At 48.3% G+C, this 19,730-nt stretch overlaps 3 protein-coding genes across 6 annotated transcripts; 2 read left to right on the top strand and 1 right to left on the bottom strand.

The window, feature by feature from the left end:
* Positions 1-6,811: 6,811 nt before the first annotated feature.
* On the top strand, positions 6,812-13,026 carry sack1fb (scaffolding CK1 anchoring protein Fb). Its single transcript, XM_085911270.1, has 5 exons — positions 6,812-7,388; positions 9,718-9,885; positions 10,144-10,265; positions 11,645-12,369; positions 12,455-13,026. Exons 1-5 carry the CDS (start codon positions 6,918-6,920, stop codon positions 12,499-12,501), a joined length of 1,533 nt encoding a protein of 510 aa, XP_085767396.1. The 5' UTR covers positions 6,812-6,917; the 3' UTR covers positions 12,502-13,026.
* Positions 12,840-16,725, bottom strand: cyth4b (cytohesin 4b). 4 transcript variants are annotated; one of them, XM_085911275.1, is made up of 13 exons: positions 16,642-16,725; positions 15,801-15,883; positions 15,655-15,725; positions 15,472-15,535; positions 15,077-15,195; positions 14,898-14,978; positions 14,688-14,800; positions 14,427-14,575; positions 14,249-14,360; positions 14,102-14,178; positions 13,876-13,947; positions 13,640-13,794; positions 12,840-13,476 (listed from the first exon to the last, which is right to left on the bottom strand). In XM_085911275.1, exons 1-13 carry the CDS (start codon positions 16,658-16,660, stop codon positions 13,395-13,397), a joined length of 1,197 nt encoding a protein of 398 aa, XP_085767401.1. In that variant the 5' UTR covers positions 16,661-16,725; the 3' UTR covers positions 12,840-13,394. The 4 variants fall into 4 exon arrangements, with proteins under 4 accessions (XP_085767401.1, XP_085767398.1, XP_085767399.1 ...); XM_085911272.1 differs by having other exon boundaries at positions 12,841-13,476; positions 15,801-16,067; positions 16,642-16,711; XM_085911273.1 differs by having other exon boundaries at positions 12,841-13,476; positions 15,801-16,057; positions 16,642-16,682.
* A 443-nt stretch (positions 16,726-17,168) lies between these two features.
* rac2 (Rac family small GTPase 2) lies at positions 17,169-19,407 on the top strand. The gene is made up of 7 exons (XM_085911674.1): positions 17,169-17,253; positions 18,016-18,087; positions 18,183-18,300; positions 18,403-18,465; positions 18,656-18,815; positions 18,896-19,032; positions 19,220-19,407. Exons 1-6 carry the CDS (start codon positions 17,219-17,221, stop codon positions 19,024-19,026), a joined length of 579 nt encoding a protein of 192 aa, XP_085767800.1. The 5' UTR covers positions 17,169-17,218; the 3' UTR covers positions 19,027-19,032; positions 19,220-19,407.
* Positions 19,408-19,730: the final 323 nt, after the last annotated feature.

Raw genomic sequence — 19,730 nt, 5'->3', positions numbered from 1 at the left:
ATTTTCTGCCTCACGGTTTGCGTCTTACTTAACGTGGTTACGCTAACAAGTTAGCGCCGCGGGCTCTGGGCCGGCAGGGAACGACGACCTTCACCCCAGCTCCCTACCGCCTCATAGAATTCAAAAGGAAATTGCGGCGATCCCGCAAGGCGTGAACAATCTCCCAAAAATGGAGAAACGTGTGGCAAAATAATGCCAAAGTACGAGCGCAATGCCGCCTAGTTGGATGGAGCGTGGTTGCTGTGACTAGACCGGAGACCCCATTAGGGCAACAAACCCGCACTCATTATTCCTCATCTTATTTCCACAAAGTGCTCCGGGCTGATGTGATTCTCGGGCGGGCGAGCGATCGGTCGCGATTGAGCGGCGCCCTCAGACGTGCCGCCGCAAAACATCCAGCAGCCGCTAAAGCGCTGAATTGAGAGCGGCGGATATTGGGGCCATTCGTCTTTGAGTGCCGCCGCTCGCACGGAGAGTCAAATCCAAAACGAGGAAAACGTGCACATTTTAGTACGGCCAGGCTACGACGCTCGATGAAGCAGCACGCGGCGCAAAGTTATTCTTGTTTGGATCATAAAACAAAACAATTGTTTGCAATTTTTCTTGTTAGCAGCAGCGCTAATGCCACCGCTAAGAGCAGCTTGGCCAACTCATACAAAACGATGGAATTATCAAAATGTAATTTGTGCCTTTTTTCAAATTGAATTCAGGCTAACCAAACTCTTAACCCAAAGAGATGGGAAAGAAAAACAAACAAATTGAGTCTTTAAGAAAGTTGAGGCGCTAGAAGACGCGTTAGCAATCTTCAGGCTAATGTAGCATCGGCTCTATTGGGTCATTTGCGCTAAAGTGTAGCATTTAGGCCAGGAACTATAAGCGCGGCGCAATTACGGCCGAGCTGAGGGGCGACGGCAACCAATTGGACGGTAATTGGAAGCAAAGTGGAATGAAAAGGGAGCAGGTGCGCTTCTGCTCCACGTTTTAATGACGTCTCCATCGCAACGCAAAGGCAGCGGGACAGAGGGAGACTTTGGCTAACGTTGAACAACATCATCCTGATTTGAATGGCTTCTCAGAATGAAACTAACCAACAATAATAATTCAATAAATATACAAGAATTGACCACATAGTTTTGACTTTGTAACATTCAGCGGCACCAAAACATCTTTCTTTTCTCACACTCGGCCAAAGCTCATGGAGAGATAGCAAAAAGCACAAATGCAGAGTCAGCGCTTTGGCGCTCATTGAAAACGGGATGAATGAATGAACGCACGTTGGCGGCTGCGAGCGATCCGTCTGGGCGGCGGCGGCCGCCACTACCTCCGCCGCCACGGCTCCCATCTGCTCGCCGCCATCTACGGTTTAGCTGTTTGCTCAAGCTGTGTCGCAAACCAAGACAAGACGCTTCGCTGGCTTCTCAGATGCTCTGCTTGGCGAGTGGTAACGAGTTCCGCCTCGGAAAGAAAACTGTCAGCGGCAAAACACACTGATGCCAATTCTAAATATGAATGAAAGAAAATGTCAATAGGTGAGCTCAGTCCGTTGCAAAGCAAAACAGGACATCCCAACAAATCAGTCAAGTAAATCAACTGGCCCTGGATGCTATTTGTGGAAATACGCTGGCTTTTGACATTTGGAGAAATAGATGGTGCGTGCGTGCGCGTCATCCCCAGGGGGCAGTCAAGAGCGGCGGTCGGGGTCAGGAAGGGACGCCCTGAGTTATGAAGCCGTATGGATGGAGGCGAGGTGCGCCATGATTAAGGGTCGCTCGGGGGCACCCAGCAGCAGGAAACAACATCAGGTGAAATCGGGTTTGGGATTACCAGGTGAGGTTCAGATTTACCTTGCAATTGCTTTTTCACATTTTCATTTTTCTTTGGAGGATTATGGGCTTGGCAGTTTTGAATGGAAAATAGATATTCATCAGCGTATTTGGAAAGACGAGAAAATGTTTTGCTTTCTGACCCTACTTAGTGTATTTTAACGGGAACCACCAACGTCACGGTCTCTATCCCTCGCATACGCATGGGCTCCATTGTGTAGTTGTAAGTTGTAATGCCACCATTCACCTCTAGATGGCACTTTAGTTACAGGTGCCTCAATAATAATCTCATACGAGTTGATTGAAGTAAAAAACTGCACATACTGAGTTTTTGCACCGAATGTTGCCATTTTTTGTCATACATCTGGTTAAAAATGGTGCCCCTGGCTCCCGTTGAAATTGTCCATCCCGGCATAAATTGTAAATGTGACTCGTTTGATATTTATCAATTTGAAGCTTCCACCTTCAGCGGTGAGACAAAGCGCGGTGACCCGCTCTCCCCTTCGAAAATCAATTGCGCTCTCGCTGCGCGATGTGAAGGGGCCGAAGGGATGTAAAGGGATGTCGCGAAGCGCGTCGCCGTTGCTCGCTGATGCAGCTCTATCGACTTGCCCTTTCATTCCATTGTCGAGTTTCAATATTTACTACCTGCACGTGAAGAGCCACAAGAATGTGGCGAGCACTTGTGACGGACGGTTAGTCAACGGTTACACGTTGGATTTGGCGCCACCTGTCGGCAGCAAGCCTGATTGTAATTTACATTTTTTTAGGGCTTTCTTGAATAAAAAAAAATAAATAAAAATACTCTGATCATTTTGTTCCGGGAGTCGAGAAGAAATGTTTCAGAAAAGTCTAGATTTTGTAGGCACCTTTTTATATTGAGATATATTTGAAGAGGTTATGAAAAAATGTCACAACCTTACAAAAATATTTTTTTCCTAAAAGTATTTTCATTTTTCGAGAGTTTGATTTATTTTTCTTCACAAAGTCAATACGTTGCATAAATGAAGTCAGATTTTCATGATCAAAAATCTGTTGTTTTTCAAAGTCACATTTATTTTTTTTGTGATGAGAACAAATGACTTTGTGGGATAAAAAGATCGAATTTTGTATCTTAAAATAATATTTTTTAGACTATAAATGCCTGTTAACGTTTTTTAAAAAATCTTCAACCTCAAAGTTCCTTTTTTGAGGTGTGAATTCTGACAAAACGTATTTTTCAGTCACGACATCATCCTACAATACGATACGGACAACCTAATGAGATTTCTGGAATGCCGTCGCCGAGCCCTTTAAGTGGACATGTGACATGATATAGTTTACAAGCATGCCATTTCAACCTTGTCCTAGAAGATCCTCTTCAAATCAAATGCAATCACCAGAAAAATGCAAACAACTTGAGTGCCTTCATAGTTTGGACACATTAGGGATTTTCACAATGCATGCCGTGACCAACTTTCAACTAATCCTGGTAAGCATAACCTCCGAAACCCCCCCAAAAGGACTTGGGCCACCTCCCTCCGTTCTCATTCCGCTATAAAAAAAACCCATGAGTAACATTAACTGTGGCCAAACTCCAAATCGAGATTTTTTTTTTTCCAACCGCAGATGCAAGTGTTCCTAAAGAAGTGACCTCAAGCCAGCGCGGCTTGAGCCGAAAGAGCGCCCCCTGTAGCTACCTGAATCAATCGGCAAGGCGTCATTCGATTGACCGGCACACGCGCACGGACATCCAAAGCGGTCCCGATCCAGATGACGTGAGCAAAAAGCAGCAAAGATGAATAGGACATGAGCTGTTGCTTACCTTCTCCTTCGACATGAAAGCTCCACAATCGTGCTGCAAAAAAAAAAAAAAAAAACACGACTGTGCTCTGAAGAAGAAATCCTGCTAATCCGGAATGAAGGGGAGAAAAAGATCCGGAACCACTCTGGAAGTCCGGATGGGTTGAGGTGCCAATCCAAAATGGGTTCTCCTGTCAGGTATTCCACACGCACCAGCGTCCCGACATTCCCGCTTGCTTGCTTGGTATCCTGTTGCACGTCCCTCACACTTTTTTTTGCGCGCGTGCGTGCGTGCGTCGGTCCGCAACGGGGCTTTGCTCGGTCTTCTTCAGCGGCGAGTCGGCGCGATGTCACCGTGGCCGCGGACAGCGGTTGCGGGGAGTGTCTCCTCCTCCTCCTCCTCCTCCTCCTCCTCCTCCTCCTCGTCACCCCCCTCTCTCACCTCGCGATCCGCGTGCGCTCGGCAGCGTCATTGGCGGAGCCGCAGGTTCGACTTGGCCGCAGATGCGTCCCTCCCCCGTCCGTCCGTCCGTCCGTCCTCCCCCTCCCGTCTTCTCCTTCTGGCTTCCAAACTCTGGGAATTCCTCAAGTGATGCGCGAGAGGCGATTGAAGCTGCTCCTCCGCCTCGCCTCACCTCACCTCGCCTCCTCCGTGCACACAAATCTAAAATAAAAGCAGGGAGTGAGGCGTGAGGGAATGAGGCAGAAAAAGAGTCGTGAACATTCATGATCACAAACATGACAACTGCAATTTTGACACCAAAAAAAAAAAAAAAAAAAATTTACCCGTCGGCTCGCTACCGGTCACACTTGGCGGCGGATCACGGACGATTACGCGACATCAGAGCGAGCGCCTTGGTCATTGGGATGGCTCCGGCCGGACGCATTTAAAGTTCACAAAGAAGTGAGGAAGGGCAAGATGGACGCTTGGACGGAGGTCCACGCTGTCACAGCGACCGGCAGTGTTCCAACTATTGGGTCGAGAGCGTTTGGGGTCAACTTGACCTAACGTTGCATGAAGAACACACAATTGAAATAGCAGGTGGCTGAGGGAGGCCCCGCCCATTTGCTAAAGGACTGCTAAGCGGGCTGATCGCTGAGCATGGATCCAAATGTTAGCTAGCCGCAGCTAAGCGGTGATGCTGCTTTCCAAACGGCAAATAATGGGCTTTAGTGTTAAGTGTTGTTTTGGGAAAAATGCTAATTGATGCAGTTTTGGGCTGCGGCTGGCATGCGGCCTACACAACAATGGAAGCTGAAGGAGGTCCTTTGCATTCAATTCCTTCCTTGAATTGCTTTTATGGCGCCGCGTTTTCTTCGTTCACTCGCTCGGTCGATATTTCAACGCCATCGTTCACAGCCGTCGCCCAACGGCCGCGTTTACGGCGTCTACTCACTTAAATCAAAAGCTTGTGTTGCAAGCCACGTTTGGGCGGCTCCAAACCCGGCAAGTCAACACTCGGTCCACATCTCCTATTGCTCCTCTGGGGTTTTTTTGTTTTTCTTTTTCCACCTCCTTCAAAGAAACTTTGAAGCCTTTTGGTGCCACAAAGATGACACACACACACACACACACACACACGCACGCACGCACGCACGCACGCACGCACGCACGCACGCACGCACACACACACACACACAGGAGGTTTGCCATTGGTTGGCAATCAATGCGCAATTAACCGTGATGGTGTGAGAGGAAGGAAGTTGAAATACAGCAAGTCCATCCATCTTTTTTTATAACCTAAATTTTGCTCAAGGTGAGAGGGAAGCTGGAGTCTATCCCGGATGGATGACTCGGGGCCAAGACCCGACCGAGCACCTCTGAATCAAGCTCAACGTGGGCAAGTTGGGGCCCCTTTTAAGGTGCAAAGTCAAATCCCATTCGCTTCCTTGCTTCAGCTCATTTGGGCCTCGGACGCCGATAATGGAGTCAAGGCGGCGAGCGAGCCCTCTTTAATTTGCTGCGTGTCACCACCACCGCCACGCAACGGCGGCTGCGAATGAAAACAATGGCTGCGAGCGCGCGGGGAGGCTAATGACACGCTCTTGAATAAATAGCGGCCAAGCCACGCACGCACGCACGCACACCGAGGGCATAATGAGATGGTCGCTCCTATCCATCCCCGACCCGAGTCAATTAAAGCACGTTTACGCTCGTCGGGTTTAGAGGGCGAGCGAGGCAAACAAACCATTTGGGTGGATTGATGCTCAGTGCGCACAACACAATCAGATACAGTGGAAGGATTTGAGCAAATAGTCCGACCTTGTCACTCACTTATCACATCCATCCAAAACTAGAAATTGTTTTTCTTAGCGTCCAGAAAAACAAAGGTCAACAACGGAATAAAAGGTTTCAGAATTCAGTGTGTCCAATGTATTTGTCTTTTTCTGCTCCCCTCATCTCAGAGAGAGAAGCTCATATTTGAAATCTGTACTCATCGATAACTGACTGAATGCCTGCCTGGTCGTCAACTTGAAAAGTTACGTTCTATTTTTTTTTGTATTTTGCTGCCGTCTGGTGGCGCACAGAGACATTACAGCACTGGTGGATTGAAGGGAGCACGGTCAACGTCTATTTGGAAAATCCATAAAAATGACAAACTAGGGAGAACGCTCACGTTAAATACGTTGAAGGTTATTTGTTGAAACTAAAAAAAGGGAGGCAATATTGACACGATGACATAAGACTAATGACTTCGAGACGTTAAGCAGTTGTTAGCATATCACGCATGACAGGGACACCACTGGAGCTATTAGCTAACCACAAATGATGCTCGAACAATCAAGTCCAACTCGTTGGCGTAATGTAAACACATTCAAGACACTTATAGAAAGGACGTTTTTTAAAAGCCATTAGCTAGACACGTTGGGTTTCAATTTGCAACTTTCCACGAAATCATGTGACGTTTGTAAATGTGAACTTTGTGCTGTACATCAATAATAATAAAACTAAGTACACGACGTCAACAGAAACCAAAAGTGGTGCGTTCGGGTGCCGCTTGGAAATGTGTCAAATCGGGCGTTCCTAGAGCTTGAGTAGCAACGTGGATCTGTCGAGCGCTGGTACAATCGATCAAAAAGACAAGCAGAAGAGTAACTAACACGTGCTGGGTATTTCTAAAAACTTTCTTTGACGACGTGTTCATTCAAATGGTCTGAATTCCGTTTGTCACCGAAGGCAGCACATCCGGCCGCGCCCCTTTTCCACTCCTCCGGCCTCAGGTAACTTTGTGCGCTCGGGCTCCCTTCCTATAGCGCGCGCGTCGAACCGGCCGCCACAGTCCTTAAGGCCAACCGCACGGGACAGCAGCCATGGCCGAGTCCCAGCTCGTGTGCATGGAGGACGGCCGAATCGGCGTCCAGGTGGCCGAGACGCGACCGGAGTTCTACTACAGCGAGGAGCAGCGCGCCGCTATCGAGGAGCTGCTCAAGAACGGCGACGGCGCGTTCAAAATGCGCCTTAAGGACGACAACATGAAAGACTTTTTATCCGCCAGGGAGGTGAAACAGCTCACCAATAACTTGAAACACTACGACGCGGCAGGGGAGGGGGAACAGGAGCGGGAGGCGGGCACCCGCTCGTCTCCGTCCTCGGACTCCGGGGTCCACTCCACCTACTGGCCGCAGATGTCCGACACAGAGGTGCCGCCGCTGGACATTGGCTGGCCCAGCTGGGGCTTCTTCAAGGGGGTGACCCGGGTGGCGATCCACACGCACCCTCCCAAGGACAACGGACCGCATATCAAGGAGGTGGTGCGCAGGATCATCCAGGGGGCCAGCAAGGTAATCAATCATACAAACAACGTCCCGGGAGTGCCTTATTTGGCCGATCCCAACAATGTGGTCGGCAAACGATGCTTTTGCAAACAGACCACCGATTTTGCATCTCGACCGAGCCGATCCAATAAGATCAGAACTGTCATCACGGTGTCATCATAAGTGCACTGAATTTTCTCTGTACGACTTCCATCGCTCCCGTCACCTGTTTTAAATAACGGATACCTTGCGCCACACAAATGATTGAAAAATTCCATCCATAGTCAAAACCAAAAGTCACCGTTGAACACATCATCTCTTCATTTATGCGAGTCACTTCAAGTCGGAGTTCTTGGCCAGTTTGTCAAGTTGACTTGATTTGCTGCATACAAAGTGTAAAAGATACCTTAAAACACATTCTTATTATTATGTGATTATTGGTGTTTATTATTTACCAAATTAGTTCCATTTTAATCGTGATGTGGGCCACGACGATTCAATGAACCCGATCGTCGACAATTTTGAAAAGTGAAGCTCGCTATGCCTTCAGGCACTTTCTCAACCAGCAGTCCGCCAACCACTAGGGGGCGCACGCGTAAGTAAGCACTCAAGTCGGTCATCGAAATGACAAGCCGAGTGCCGAGAAAATTGGAGAAGGGACTTTCGTGAGTGACATTTTATTTTGCACTCAAGTGTTGAAAAGTAGTGCAATCAAAATACACGTTTTACATTTTTAATGAATCATTGTAACTACAAAAGTCACCTAGTCCTTTCATAAGCTTTTTTTTTTCTTTATCTCTGCCAGAGTTTAATATGTTTGCGTAGGGTGTTGTTGTTTTTTTTGGGTTTGTTTTTTGAGCTGCTGTGGGTAAATAAAAGCCTTGAATAAGTTGCCGTTGCGGACGTGCATCCTGGAGCTTTCGTGACACACTTTCTTTTCTTACTTCTTACCAAGGTTCAACTGGTTCCAGCAATTAATTGATCTTAGTAGCTCAACATTACCAAATGAAAAGGGGGAAATTTTGGAGAAATTGCTTGCTCCTAAGCTTTTTTTATTTTTTTAATATAAGTCAGGAGAGGTCCCAGAAGGGGGGAAAAAAAAAACGTACTTTTGAAAACCGTCACTGTCATTTGCTTTTTCAATTTTTCACGTGCCAGAAAAAAGGCCATTGAAATGAGAGATTTGTTCAAACACGTCCTCCTCGGCAGCGCTGGGCTTTTGCACAAACGTAGGGACCGACGCGCGCCAGCCGACGTCACAGTTTACATGTTTATTTTCTGTTTCGGCCGAAGATGAGGTCACCGCCTTGCTATGCTGCCGGGGCATTTCCAAAGTTTTGTTTTTGAAGCTCGACGCCCGCTTGGAAAAAATTGCTCAGGTGTTGTTTCTATTTTAGTTTCAATTCGTTTGTGACGACAGGGCAAAGCTTTTGCGACTGACGACAACTGTTTGGTAGTCCCCGATTTCGGTCGGGGCAGTCAAAATGTAACAAGGCCTCTTTAGTTTCATGAATGTGTCCACTTCCTGTCGGCCATTTTGGAAACGCGTCCCGGCGCGCACGGCAAATATTTGAGCGGGCAACGGAGAAAAGCCACACCCGTTCAGACTTGTCAAGTCGCCGACCGCTGAGGTGGAAAAGGGCAAAAATGCCAAGGGGAAGTTGCACAAAAGAAATCCCAATCAGCGGACTTGATGGCCTGCTCGACTGGTTTTGTCTTGAAATTCCCCGAAAGCAAAGCCGTGTTGATGATTTGCGCTCTACGTGTTGAGAAAGTCCAAGCGCTCATCGAGGGCCAAAAGCCACGACTCGGCACTCTCAAGTCCATATTCATTTGAGCATTTGCCAGTACATTCAAATGTTGTTGAAAGTACCTTTGAACATAAATACAGTTTGTCACCTCCAGGCTTCCCAAGTTGTACCATTTCTTGCTTTTGAATCTCTCTTTTTTTTTTTCTTTTGGGAATGGTTGCTTTACAATCCAGTGGGACGCCCGGAGGCTGTTTGAGAAGTTCAATGCAAGAGCAAGGCTCGTAACTCCTCTCCATCTTGCTCCACTTCAAATTCTAGAAGTGTGCTCGGAAAGGAGAAGGCGAAAAGTTTCCACCATTCATTAAGTTGCACAATAGAGGCGGGCAGCAAAAGGGGGGGGGTGAGTCAGTGGTTCACTTGTGGCCTGCTGAATACAAGTAACTCATTCAAATTCGGTCATCACAAGTAAATGATGAGGGAAAGGGCGAGGGGGGGGGGGGCAGTCATAAGTCATGACATCTATTTTCCCGGCCTTCACCGTCACCCACGTCTCGGCCTTGGCTGAAGTGTTTGTGTTGTGCCCCCCGCCCCCTTTGTCCTGGTAGGTGATCGCCATCGTGATGGACCTGCTCACCGACCTGCAGATCCTGCAAGACCTGATGGACGCCGCCTGGCGCCGCTCGGTGCCCGTCTACATCCTGCTGGACCACCACGGCGTGCCGCACTTCTTGGACATGTGCTCTCGGCTGCAGATCGGCGCCCAGCACCTGCGGGTGAGGCCCTTCGTGCTAAGCCCTTGCCGCTTCTCGCTTTGGTCCGACGCTAAAGGTGGACTTGACTGGAAGAGGTTCTGAATTTGCATACATTTAGCTCCGGCGAACACCTGCCGCTCATTATCGCTCGGATTCATTTCCTGGTGCGGCTCACCGCAAAAAATGCGGGACGCCGAGCCAAGCGCAGGCTGACGTGTTGCAACTTCTGCTTTCCGGATGGCAAAAGGTTTCTTATGCCAAACCGCGTGTGAATTGCAGAACATTCGCGCCCGGACCCTCTCCGGGGTGGGCTTCAACTTGTCCTTTGGCAGACTGCCCGGTTCCTTGTGCTCCAAGTACATGCTGGTCGACGGAGACAAAGTGGTCTTTGGATCCTACAGGTGAGAAACGTCCCCAGGAAATCATCTCCCATTGGTCTATATGATGATTTTGCATTTGCTCTCTACCTAGCAACAAGTTTTTTTTTATAAAGCCAGTGTCCAAAGCAATATGAAATTTGGTGGTGGTGCGATATGAAATCATTCCCTTGAAAATGGTTCACTAACATAAACAATCAAGGTAATTCAAGCCAGAGCAAATGTCAAAGTTCAAACAAACAAGTGAGAGCAGCGCTTTGAGCCCGCTTTAATTTGACTGCGCCCTCCGTCACACCCAGCAAACCTGCCCCAAGACTGGAAGTTCTTGTTTGGAAAAGCATAAGCGCTTGGCTTCAGAGCCTCATTAGCATCCTTCCATTGACAGCAGCAAGCATGTCAAAGTGACAGCCGGGCCTCAAAGTCACGAAGCTCAAGAAGGCATCGCCCACAACGCTCAGCCCGCTAGCGTCAAAAGAGTTGCGCACAGTAAATTGACATGCAAAGTTAACACTCGCATTCTGCCGCATTTTTTTTTCTGTATGGATGCTTGCGTCAATCGCAATCATTTCAATCCACATTTGAGTGTCCAAGTGGTTCGGACGATGACTGAATCAAAGTTCCAACACAACGTAAACCCCAACCGGTTTAAATACTCAAGTGAGTCAACAGTTGTCGCTCTACGGCTAACTATATTATTATTGATAACAATAATAATAATTATAGATATGCGCCTCGTTTGGGTGTTGGTTTATCAAACCAAGATAATTTGGCCCACATGAAGGATGAACTCAGTGACAAAACTATGAAAAACGACATTCCAACAATGTACACGCGTAACTTGCCACTGAACGTGTGAAGACAGAGTTTGCTCGGAAGGAATTCAAAAAAAAAATAAAAAGTCACTCACCATTTGGTCGCGGGATGCCTGCGTCTTCGTGCCAGCCAGCCGGCCGGCTTTGACGCCGAATTCCGAGAGCAGCGTTACCAAAGCGGCACCATTGGTGCCCTCGTCCAAAAATAAAGTCATTTTCAGCCAGCGCTGTTGTGTATTCTTCCAAAGACGAATGTGTCGACGAAGCCGATTCGAGCAGCGCTCGCGACATGGTCGAGGCCAAGAAACAAAGTGGCCCACGGCAGGTGCCTTCTGCTGGCAAATTAACCTCCGGCCGACATCTTTTATTTCCGGTGTCAACAACAACAACAACAACAAAGAGTAGGAACGCAATCATTTCATGTCAGAAATCAATCAATCAATCAATCAACAATATTTTCGGGGCAAAATGCCCCCATTCCAGTGATTGATAAATCCATTTGATTCTTTTTCCAAAACGTTCAGCCCTCACCTAACGTAATGTCCCGCCGTCTTCGTGACGTCACACTGACAAGTCTTTCCCACGCTCCAGTTACTCGTGGTCCACGTCGCGCATGGACCGCAACACCATCACGGTGATGACGGGCCAGGTGGTGGAGTTCTTCGACCAGGACTTCCGCGAGCTCTACGCCGTGTCAGAGAAGCTGGACCTCTTTCGCGAGTTCCACGTGAGCCCGCCGGCCAACGCGAGCGCCAGCGTGCGCTCCAAAGCGGGCCCCAAGCGGCCCCCGCTTCCCGCCACCACGTCCCGCTTCCAAGTCAGCCTCGGCGACCCTCGCAAAGTCAATAACATCGAGGTGCCCGCTCACAAGTACTACAACCCCAAGTACTTCCTCATGTTCCCGGACACGCCGCAGCCGCCCAGGTCCCTGCAGGGGCTGACCACCCCCTCCGAGCTCTTGCGGCTTACCGTGCCCCAGGACCAGGTCACCAGCAGCGAGAAGCTGGACCGCCTCAGCCCGCTCCCGTCGGAACCGGTGGAGTTCTTCAAGAAAGCCAACGGCGTCCCGCAGGAGAAGAAGAGACTGACGTTCAGGCAGAAGATCACCAAGAGATTGTCGTCCAGCAAGCTGTCCCTCAACAGCGGGAGGGCCAGCCCCGCCCCCGCCGAGTCCACGGGACACCTGGAGAGCCAGGAACCCCTGGAGGTCAAGGCCAAGTCATCCACCAACAAGCTCAAGCTCCTCAAGAGGCCGTCCACGCTCGAGCCCAGGATCGACTCGGAGCAGACGTTAGACACCACGCAAGACAACATCAGTGAGTGATGTGGTACGGTACGGTGGATGGATGGATGGAAAAAGTCCGCTGGGCCCTTTTTCAATTGTTGCTGTTTGTTCCGCAGGCCTGAGGAGTCAACGCCGACCTAAGCAAGTGTGCAAAGTGTCTTGAAGTGGTGGACAAGCGGATTGTTTTTCCTCAAGTATATTCCAAACGGTTTACAAGCACTAAATTCACTTTTGTTAGCGGGTCTCACACGAAGTGGCGTGCTAGCTCAAGGGCAGACCAATCAAGCCACAAAAAAAATAAAAAAATAAAACTTCTTTGTTGTTGTCTCAAAATAAAATCGCTTTTTATCATTTCATTTTTGAGCCCATGAATTTCCACTAAGGTTGTGCCCACTTCCATGTTGCAGGTACTAAAGCAATTGAAATCAAATGTTAATTACTTTTGTTTTGACGATTATTTTAGCAAAAGAAAAAAAAACAGAACAAATAGTCTCGTCTTTTTAAAAGTCCATTTTGAATTGTTTTTTTTCTGGCCACTTGAGGGCAGCAAAGAACACTTGTAAAACGATTCACTTTGATTCACTTTTCTATTCGGAACAATGCTCAATATGTAACACATACATTTATTTACACAAAGAGCCATTTTTAGGCATTAGTCATGAAATGATTAAACGGCAACGTGACAAAACCTTTTGAATATTTACAAGTATTTCTTAAGCAGAAGTCGACTCCCCGGCAAGAGGAAGTGATGAATGGTTCAATCCTGAAAGAGCAGCAAAAGACACATTCCTATTTTCACAGCGTGCCACGCTTTTTCAGCCTGATCAAATCTTTGGGCTTCATTTCTCTGTCGGATGGCGACACTCCACTTAAGGCGGGCGGGCGGGCGGGCGGGCGGGCAGGCGGGCGACTGTGCTCAACAACTTGGGTGGGAGGCCAGCCCGGCCCGGCTCGGCCGGGCACGGTGCCGTCGGCACCCGCTTCCGTCAATAGGAAAGGATTTGGATCCAAAATGTCCGCCGGTCGGTGCGGGAGTTCTGTTGACCGGTGTCTGGTTCAGTCCTGCTGGTTCTGCTTGATTAGTTTCTTCTTGCGCTGGGACACCAGGTCGTAGAAAGGGTCCCTGGTGATGCTCGCCCTTTTCAAAATCAACACAGAGACTTGAGCTTGCTTCTGTTGGTACTACGAGAAGATTTTCTCAAAAGAAAATCTTGTTCAAAAATAAATATATAAATCATTTCTTTCAAGAAAATCAAATCCAAAATAATGATAATAATCTGCTCTGTGCAGGCGTGGGGTACCTGATGGCGTGGATCCAGGAGTCTCTCTCGCCGGCGCTGGCAGCGCAGATGGCATACGATTGGTGTTTGCCCTCCACCACGCGGCCGTCCGTCTCCGTCTTACACGCTTTGATCTTCTGACCTCGACTGTTGGGGTTGTACAGCTCCAGACAGTACTGGACGGCAAATTGCAATCCAAATTCAAATCAGATGGGAAAAAAAAAAAAAAAAAAAGATACACCAAATAGAAAGCTCACAGGTTTGCGGGGAAAGGGGACGTCTCGGACGCACAGGTTCTCCAGAGGGATGATGCCTCGAGGCTCTTTGTCCTGCTGGCAAAAGTCAACCGTCAGGAGTGGCGGATGTGAAGAGACAAAAGTCTACACACCCCTCTTATAGCCAGAGGGAGGATGCCAGTTGGTCATTTAAACAGGGGTGTGTAGACTTTTGATACACAGAGAGAGAGAGAGAGAGAGGCCTTACGGTGGTGAACTCAAAGTAGTAGAGGCAGTTGTCGGTGAGGATGAACCATCGCCTCTTCCACGTCTTCACTCGGCCGCCTTCGGCCCCCAAAAAAACAAAAAGGTCATGAAAAAGGTCAAAGAAGGAAAGAAGGAAGCGCACGTTTACCCAGCTTGAGGAGCCATCCTTCTCTGTCGGGGTTGAAGAACGTGTGGGTCAGGTCGTTGCCGTCGTCCTCGGGAATCTTGAAGGGCTCCTTGCGGATGCTCTCGTAAAGTTTCTATGAGGGAAACAAAAAAAATGTTTCTCGACACCAGCACAAAAGGAAGGACGGAGCGCTTTTTACCGAGAGCAGCTCTACGGGGAGGTCGCGCCCGTTGTTGATGCCTTTGTTCATGCACACGAATCGCTCCAGCGTGGTCTTGTCCTTCACGTTGGGGTTGTGCAAGCTGGTGTTCAGCATGATGATGGCGAACGACAAGATGTAGCACGTGTCTGTGGGGGACGCGCACAGGAAGTGACATCACGGAAGAAGCCCAGACCAGCACAAGTATAGATCAATGCTCAAATGAAAAGGTTCCGGTTCCGCTCCTCGACCAAAACGTACCGGTGGACTGGAAGACGTTTGCGTTGCATTGGCAGTATCGCGCGGCAAACGCCTCCATCATGCGGTCGATCTTCTGGGCCTCGCCGGGAAGACGGAAACTCCATAGGAACTGTCTGCCGGCCGGCCGGCCGGCCGAGTGAAATGAAATGTGACAGACAGACGTCGTGAGTAGGATGTCAGAAGATGACATCGGAGCATGTAGACACAGACCTCAGCGCCTGGACCAAGTTGAGGTCAGAGAACTCGTGAAGTTCCACAAAGGCCTTCAAGGTTTGCAGGTGGAGCTGGTCCCTGATGAAAAAAGAACAAAAACTGCCGTTCCTTGGCTTTTGAATTTTCGAGAAAGTCTCCAGCGAGCAAACATTTTGGAGGTGGAGGCGGTCGTTGACCTTTCTCCCAGGAACTCTCCGATGGCCGTCTTGTTGAGGCCCTCCTCCTTGTAGAGGAAGTCGGCGATGCACGCGGCGCTCTTCTCCAATAGCTTGTTCTCCACCAGGTAATTGATACCCTGAACCAATCCAGATGGCAGGCCGCAATGTCAACGCAACACACACGTTCATCCAAAACCTTTGCTAGCTCCAAAATATTTTCAGTATGGCTAGTGCACCATGCTCAAAAGGTTGCTTTTGTCCCTCTCGTCTTTTCGCATCTTCAAATGGTGCATCGAGGTCCAAGTTTGCACGACATAAACAATTGCGGCGGAAACGTCTCAGGCGTCGTCGACACGCCAAACAGGAAGTGGCCGCTTCTGTCGAGAAAAGCGCTTTGACTTTTTGCCGCTCACCTTCTTGGGGTCCATGTTGAATTTTTTCTTGCCATTGGAGAACTGTTTCCTTCCCACGCTTTTGCTGCAAGAAAACGGGAAAAGAAAAAGATCAGCAACTTTTGTCCCCAAATGAGCCACTTTGTTTCATTTGGAGACTTTGAAATGTCAGGTAAACGTCTAGCTCACGCTAGAGCGGCCTACCTTTCCTCGGTCTCGGCCAAGTCGAAATTGAGAATCTCGGCCATGACGCTGTCAATCTCATCCTTGAGTTTCTGCACACACACACATGCCAGGAAAAATCTCCATGAATTGTCCAAGATGTCTTTTGTCATTGTCAAAGATGGTACCTGGATGTCATCCAGAAGTCCTTTCTTGTGCATCTTGATGCTCTCCAACTCCAACATTTCGGCCGTTGTGAAACCCGACAGAACTGCAACAAATGCTTGAAATCATCTTTCTACTCGATGGCCCGCATTCAATCGGACCCGTCCGTCCGTCCCTGATTGCTTTGTGATCATGCGATGGTCACAGCGTCCCTCCCCTCTTGGCTGGCGCATGCTGGCTTCTTGTGAATGACACACTGTGAGCCAGCCAAACGCCCTTCCTGTGTGTTGCTTGTGCAACGCACGCACGCACGCACGCACCAGGAGAAAGAAGAAGCAGCCTTTAAATAGTCGCCATATGGAGGAAATGAGAGCACGCTTGACTTTGCCGTTGAGGTGCATTAGAAAGCGTCTCGAAACATTTGCGACGACAATTGGCTCGCGTGCTTTCATTTGTGTCTCGCTTCACGTTTTAGGGGAAATTGAAATTGTGGCCGAACGACTCAAATGTGGCTTTGAACGTCATTTTGGTTTTTACTGACTCTCTCTCACATTTATAGGACTCAAATTCAGATATTGTATCTCAACATATACTTGTATCGTATTTTTTTCATTCTAAACTTAGAATGTCATTTTAAACTAAACAGGTATCAACAAACATTTGTTTGACTGAAAAACACATTTGTAATTGATTCAATGGCCAGATCAAGTTATGTATAAATTCCAAACTTTGAAGAAAAAAGAAGGAAAGAAAATATCAATGCAGAACATTTAAAAAAGGCAACCCAAAATGTCAAAGGCAAAGGAAAAAAAAGAACAAAAACAGGAAACAAACATTTCAAAAATCAAATAAAATTCATCTTACCCATTTGGCTGTCAGTCATGAGCTCCAGCAGGGTGACAAAAGCAGAGTGAGCTGCTGTGGATGCTACCTCAGCACAAAGTGACACTTGAATGACTGACAGACACATCCCCCCCCCCCCCCCCCCACCCCCAAGAAAAAAAAAACTGGAAGTCACCCTTTCAAAATAAAACCACTGAATGGACATCAGGAAGGAACATGATGTGCTGCCACTCTTGTGACATTTTTTTTAATCAATCATATGAGGTCATGTTCCAGCAGTCATGTCTGGAGCTTCCTTTTCTTGTCCAAACACATACACAAAAAACGAAAATAATAAATTAAATAAAAAATATACACACACACACACACACACACACACACACACACACACACACACACACACACACACACACACACACATAGACATATACGGGAAGCTGAAAACAAGTGACTGCGACACCTCAACCACATACAGCACAAACTGAGAAGTGCGCATGTGTGTGTGTTGTGTGTTACAGCTTCCTGTGTTGTCACACGGTATCTCGTCTTTTTGTGTGTGTGTGTGTGTGTGTGTGTGTTGAGAGTGAAGAAGCGCAGCATGCAGGCCATCAAGTGTGTGGTGGTCGGAGACGGGTACGACTTTTTTTGATTCATTTATTAATCTTTTCATTAACTTGATCAATCAATTTTACGCATGATGGTTTGTCAACTTGTAATAACTCTTGCCTGCCATTCCGTGTGGACGATGAGTGGATTTTCACCAGCAGAGTATGACAAAGTGTAGGCGGGCGGGCAGGCGGGTCGCTTCTTTGCCGGCGAAGGAGTCAATGTTCTGATTTGTGTGTCCGAGCGTGAGAGACAACTTTGGGCAAGTTCCTTTTCTCGACACAAACGTCTCTCGCACGTCGGCTCAGAAAATGGACCGAGAAGTCCCCAGAGACACACAGCGTGTGACTGTCGAACTAACTAACTAACTAACTAACTAACTCAGTCAGTCAGTCAGTCAGTCAGTCAGTCAGTCAGTCAGAGCAAGGAACTTGCTAAGTCCCTCACTCGCCTCCTTCCTTTTCCAAGAGAGCCAATTGAGCAAAATAAGGCAAAGCCTTCCTACTAACTTCTGCAAAAGCCATTTTGCACGAGAGCGTTTGTCATTTTCCATTTGCTTGTGTGCGTGCACTCGATGAAGCTCATTCTTGCATCCTGTGCGGTGGTTGAAAAAAAAAAAAAAAAAAAGAAAAGACGAGCGTGTGTCAGGTGTGACGCCAACGCATCTATCCGGCCGCTTCCTGTTTTCACACACACTCACTCACTCACTCACTCACTCACTCACTCACTCACTCACTCGGCTTCCTCTTTGCACGCACTCTTCATTTGACTTTTTGCTGTGTTTTTTAGGGCGGTGGGCAAAACATGTCTGCTCATCAGCTATACAACCAATGCCTTCCCAGGGGAATACATCCCCACTGTGTGAGTGTACACACACACACTCACACACACACACACCAGGTCAGGTCACGAGAAGGCCATAAGAGTCTAACTGCTTCTTTTCCGTTGACTTTGAGCTTCGACAACTACTCGGCTAACGTGATGGTGGACAGCAAGCCGGTCAACTTGGGCCTGTGGGACACGGCCGGCCAGGAGGACTACGACAGACTCCGGCCGTTGTCCTACCCGCAGACGGTACGCGCGCACACACACACACACACACACACACACACACATACACACACACACACACTCCTGGACACACACGCTCAGAGTCACGTGTGTGCGTGTGCGCAGGACGTGTTTCTGATTTGTTTCTCCCTGGTGAGTCCGGCTTCGCACGAGAACGTCCGAGCTAAGGTACGTGCTACGTATCGACGACAACAATCCCATCCTAAAATCGGAGCGCCAGAGGCTAGTCCGGGATTTGAACACGCTGCTCGTCTTGATTTAAAAGTCGACTTTAAAAGCCAAGTTGAAGGCCTAAGTGGAAAATAGCTGGAAGGTTTAGCGAGGTCGCCGTGGTAACCATGCGGCATTTACGCACCAGTGGTACCCGGAGGTACGCCACCACTGCCCGTCCACGCCCATCATTCTGGTGGGCACCAAGCTGGACCTGCGGGATGAAAAGGACACGGTGGATAAGCTCAAGGACAAGAAACTGGCGCCCATCACGTACCCGCAAGGTCTGGCGCTGGCCAAGGAGATCGGTGAGGACCCGACCCGACCCGACCGGTGGCGGTGGCGGCGCCCCCAGCTTTGCTAAGCTTTTTTTTTTTTTTTGTGGCAGACGCCATCAAGTACCTGGAGTGCTCGGCGCTGACTCAGCGAGGTCTGAAGACCGTATTCGACGAGGCCATCCGAGCCGTTCTTTGTCCTCAGCCCGCCAAAGTCAAGAAGAAGCCCTGCGTGCTCATTTGACCTCAGGTGACCTTTGACTTGAAAATCAGGAACACAACATTTGATTTTTGGGGAGTAGTATCAATGTTTTTTTTTTTATTTTCAATGACATCCCTGGAAATGTATGTAATTGTATGTATCGAAAGTAGTCGTGGTATCGGTACTTGGTATCGGAGAGTGCATATAATGCCTTCTTTTTTTTTTTTTTTATTAGGCCCCAAACTACAGTTTGACCGACCGACCGACCGACGGCCTTCCTCAAGAACGTTGAACGCTTGAACGCACGCGAGAAATGCCAGCAAAGTGAAGGGACATGAAGCTAAGCTGCGTCAAAGCTGATGCTCACGCAAATGTATGACAAAATAAATGCTTCTTGCTGTCATTTCCAAAAAGAAAAATGATCATCTCCATTTGACCTGTGTGTGCGCGTCTCTGTGTAAGAAAGTTACATTGCAACTTGAAAGTATACGACATCAAATTTCTGGTCACATGACCTTGAACTAAGAAAATGTCTTTACTGGAAAAGCCGATGAAGAAAATTGCCTTTTTTTTTTCCCTCTTAAGAATTGAGTGACTTTTTTTTTTTAGCTGGACTTTGCTGTCTTTCCGAGCGTTTGACATTGAGAATGCGCTCACGCATGGATTGGGAGCGTGCCAATTTGGTATCTATAGCGGCGGCGGCTTGATCGATACGCTCTTAGCGCGTCACAAAAAAAAAAAAAAAA

This window comes from Syngnathus leptorhynchus, chromosome 5, assembly GCF_054491065.1.
Source record: "Syngnathus leptorhynchus isolate UIUO chromosome 5, UIUO_Slep, whole genome shotgun sequence".
Lineage (NCBI taxonomy): Eukaryota > Metazoa > Chordata > Actinopteri > Syngnathiformes > Syngnathidae > Syngnathus > Syngnathus leptorhynchus.
The sequence above is the reverse complement of the archived record's forward strand: the minus strand, read 5'-3'. Positions and strand labels throughout refer to the sequence as shown.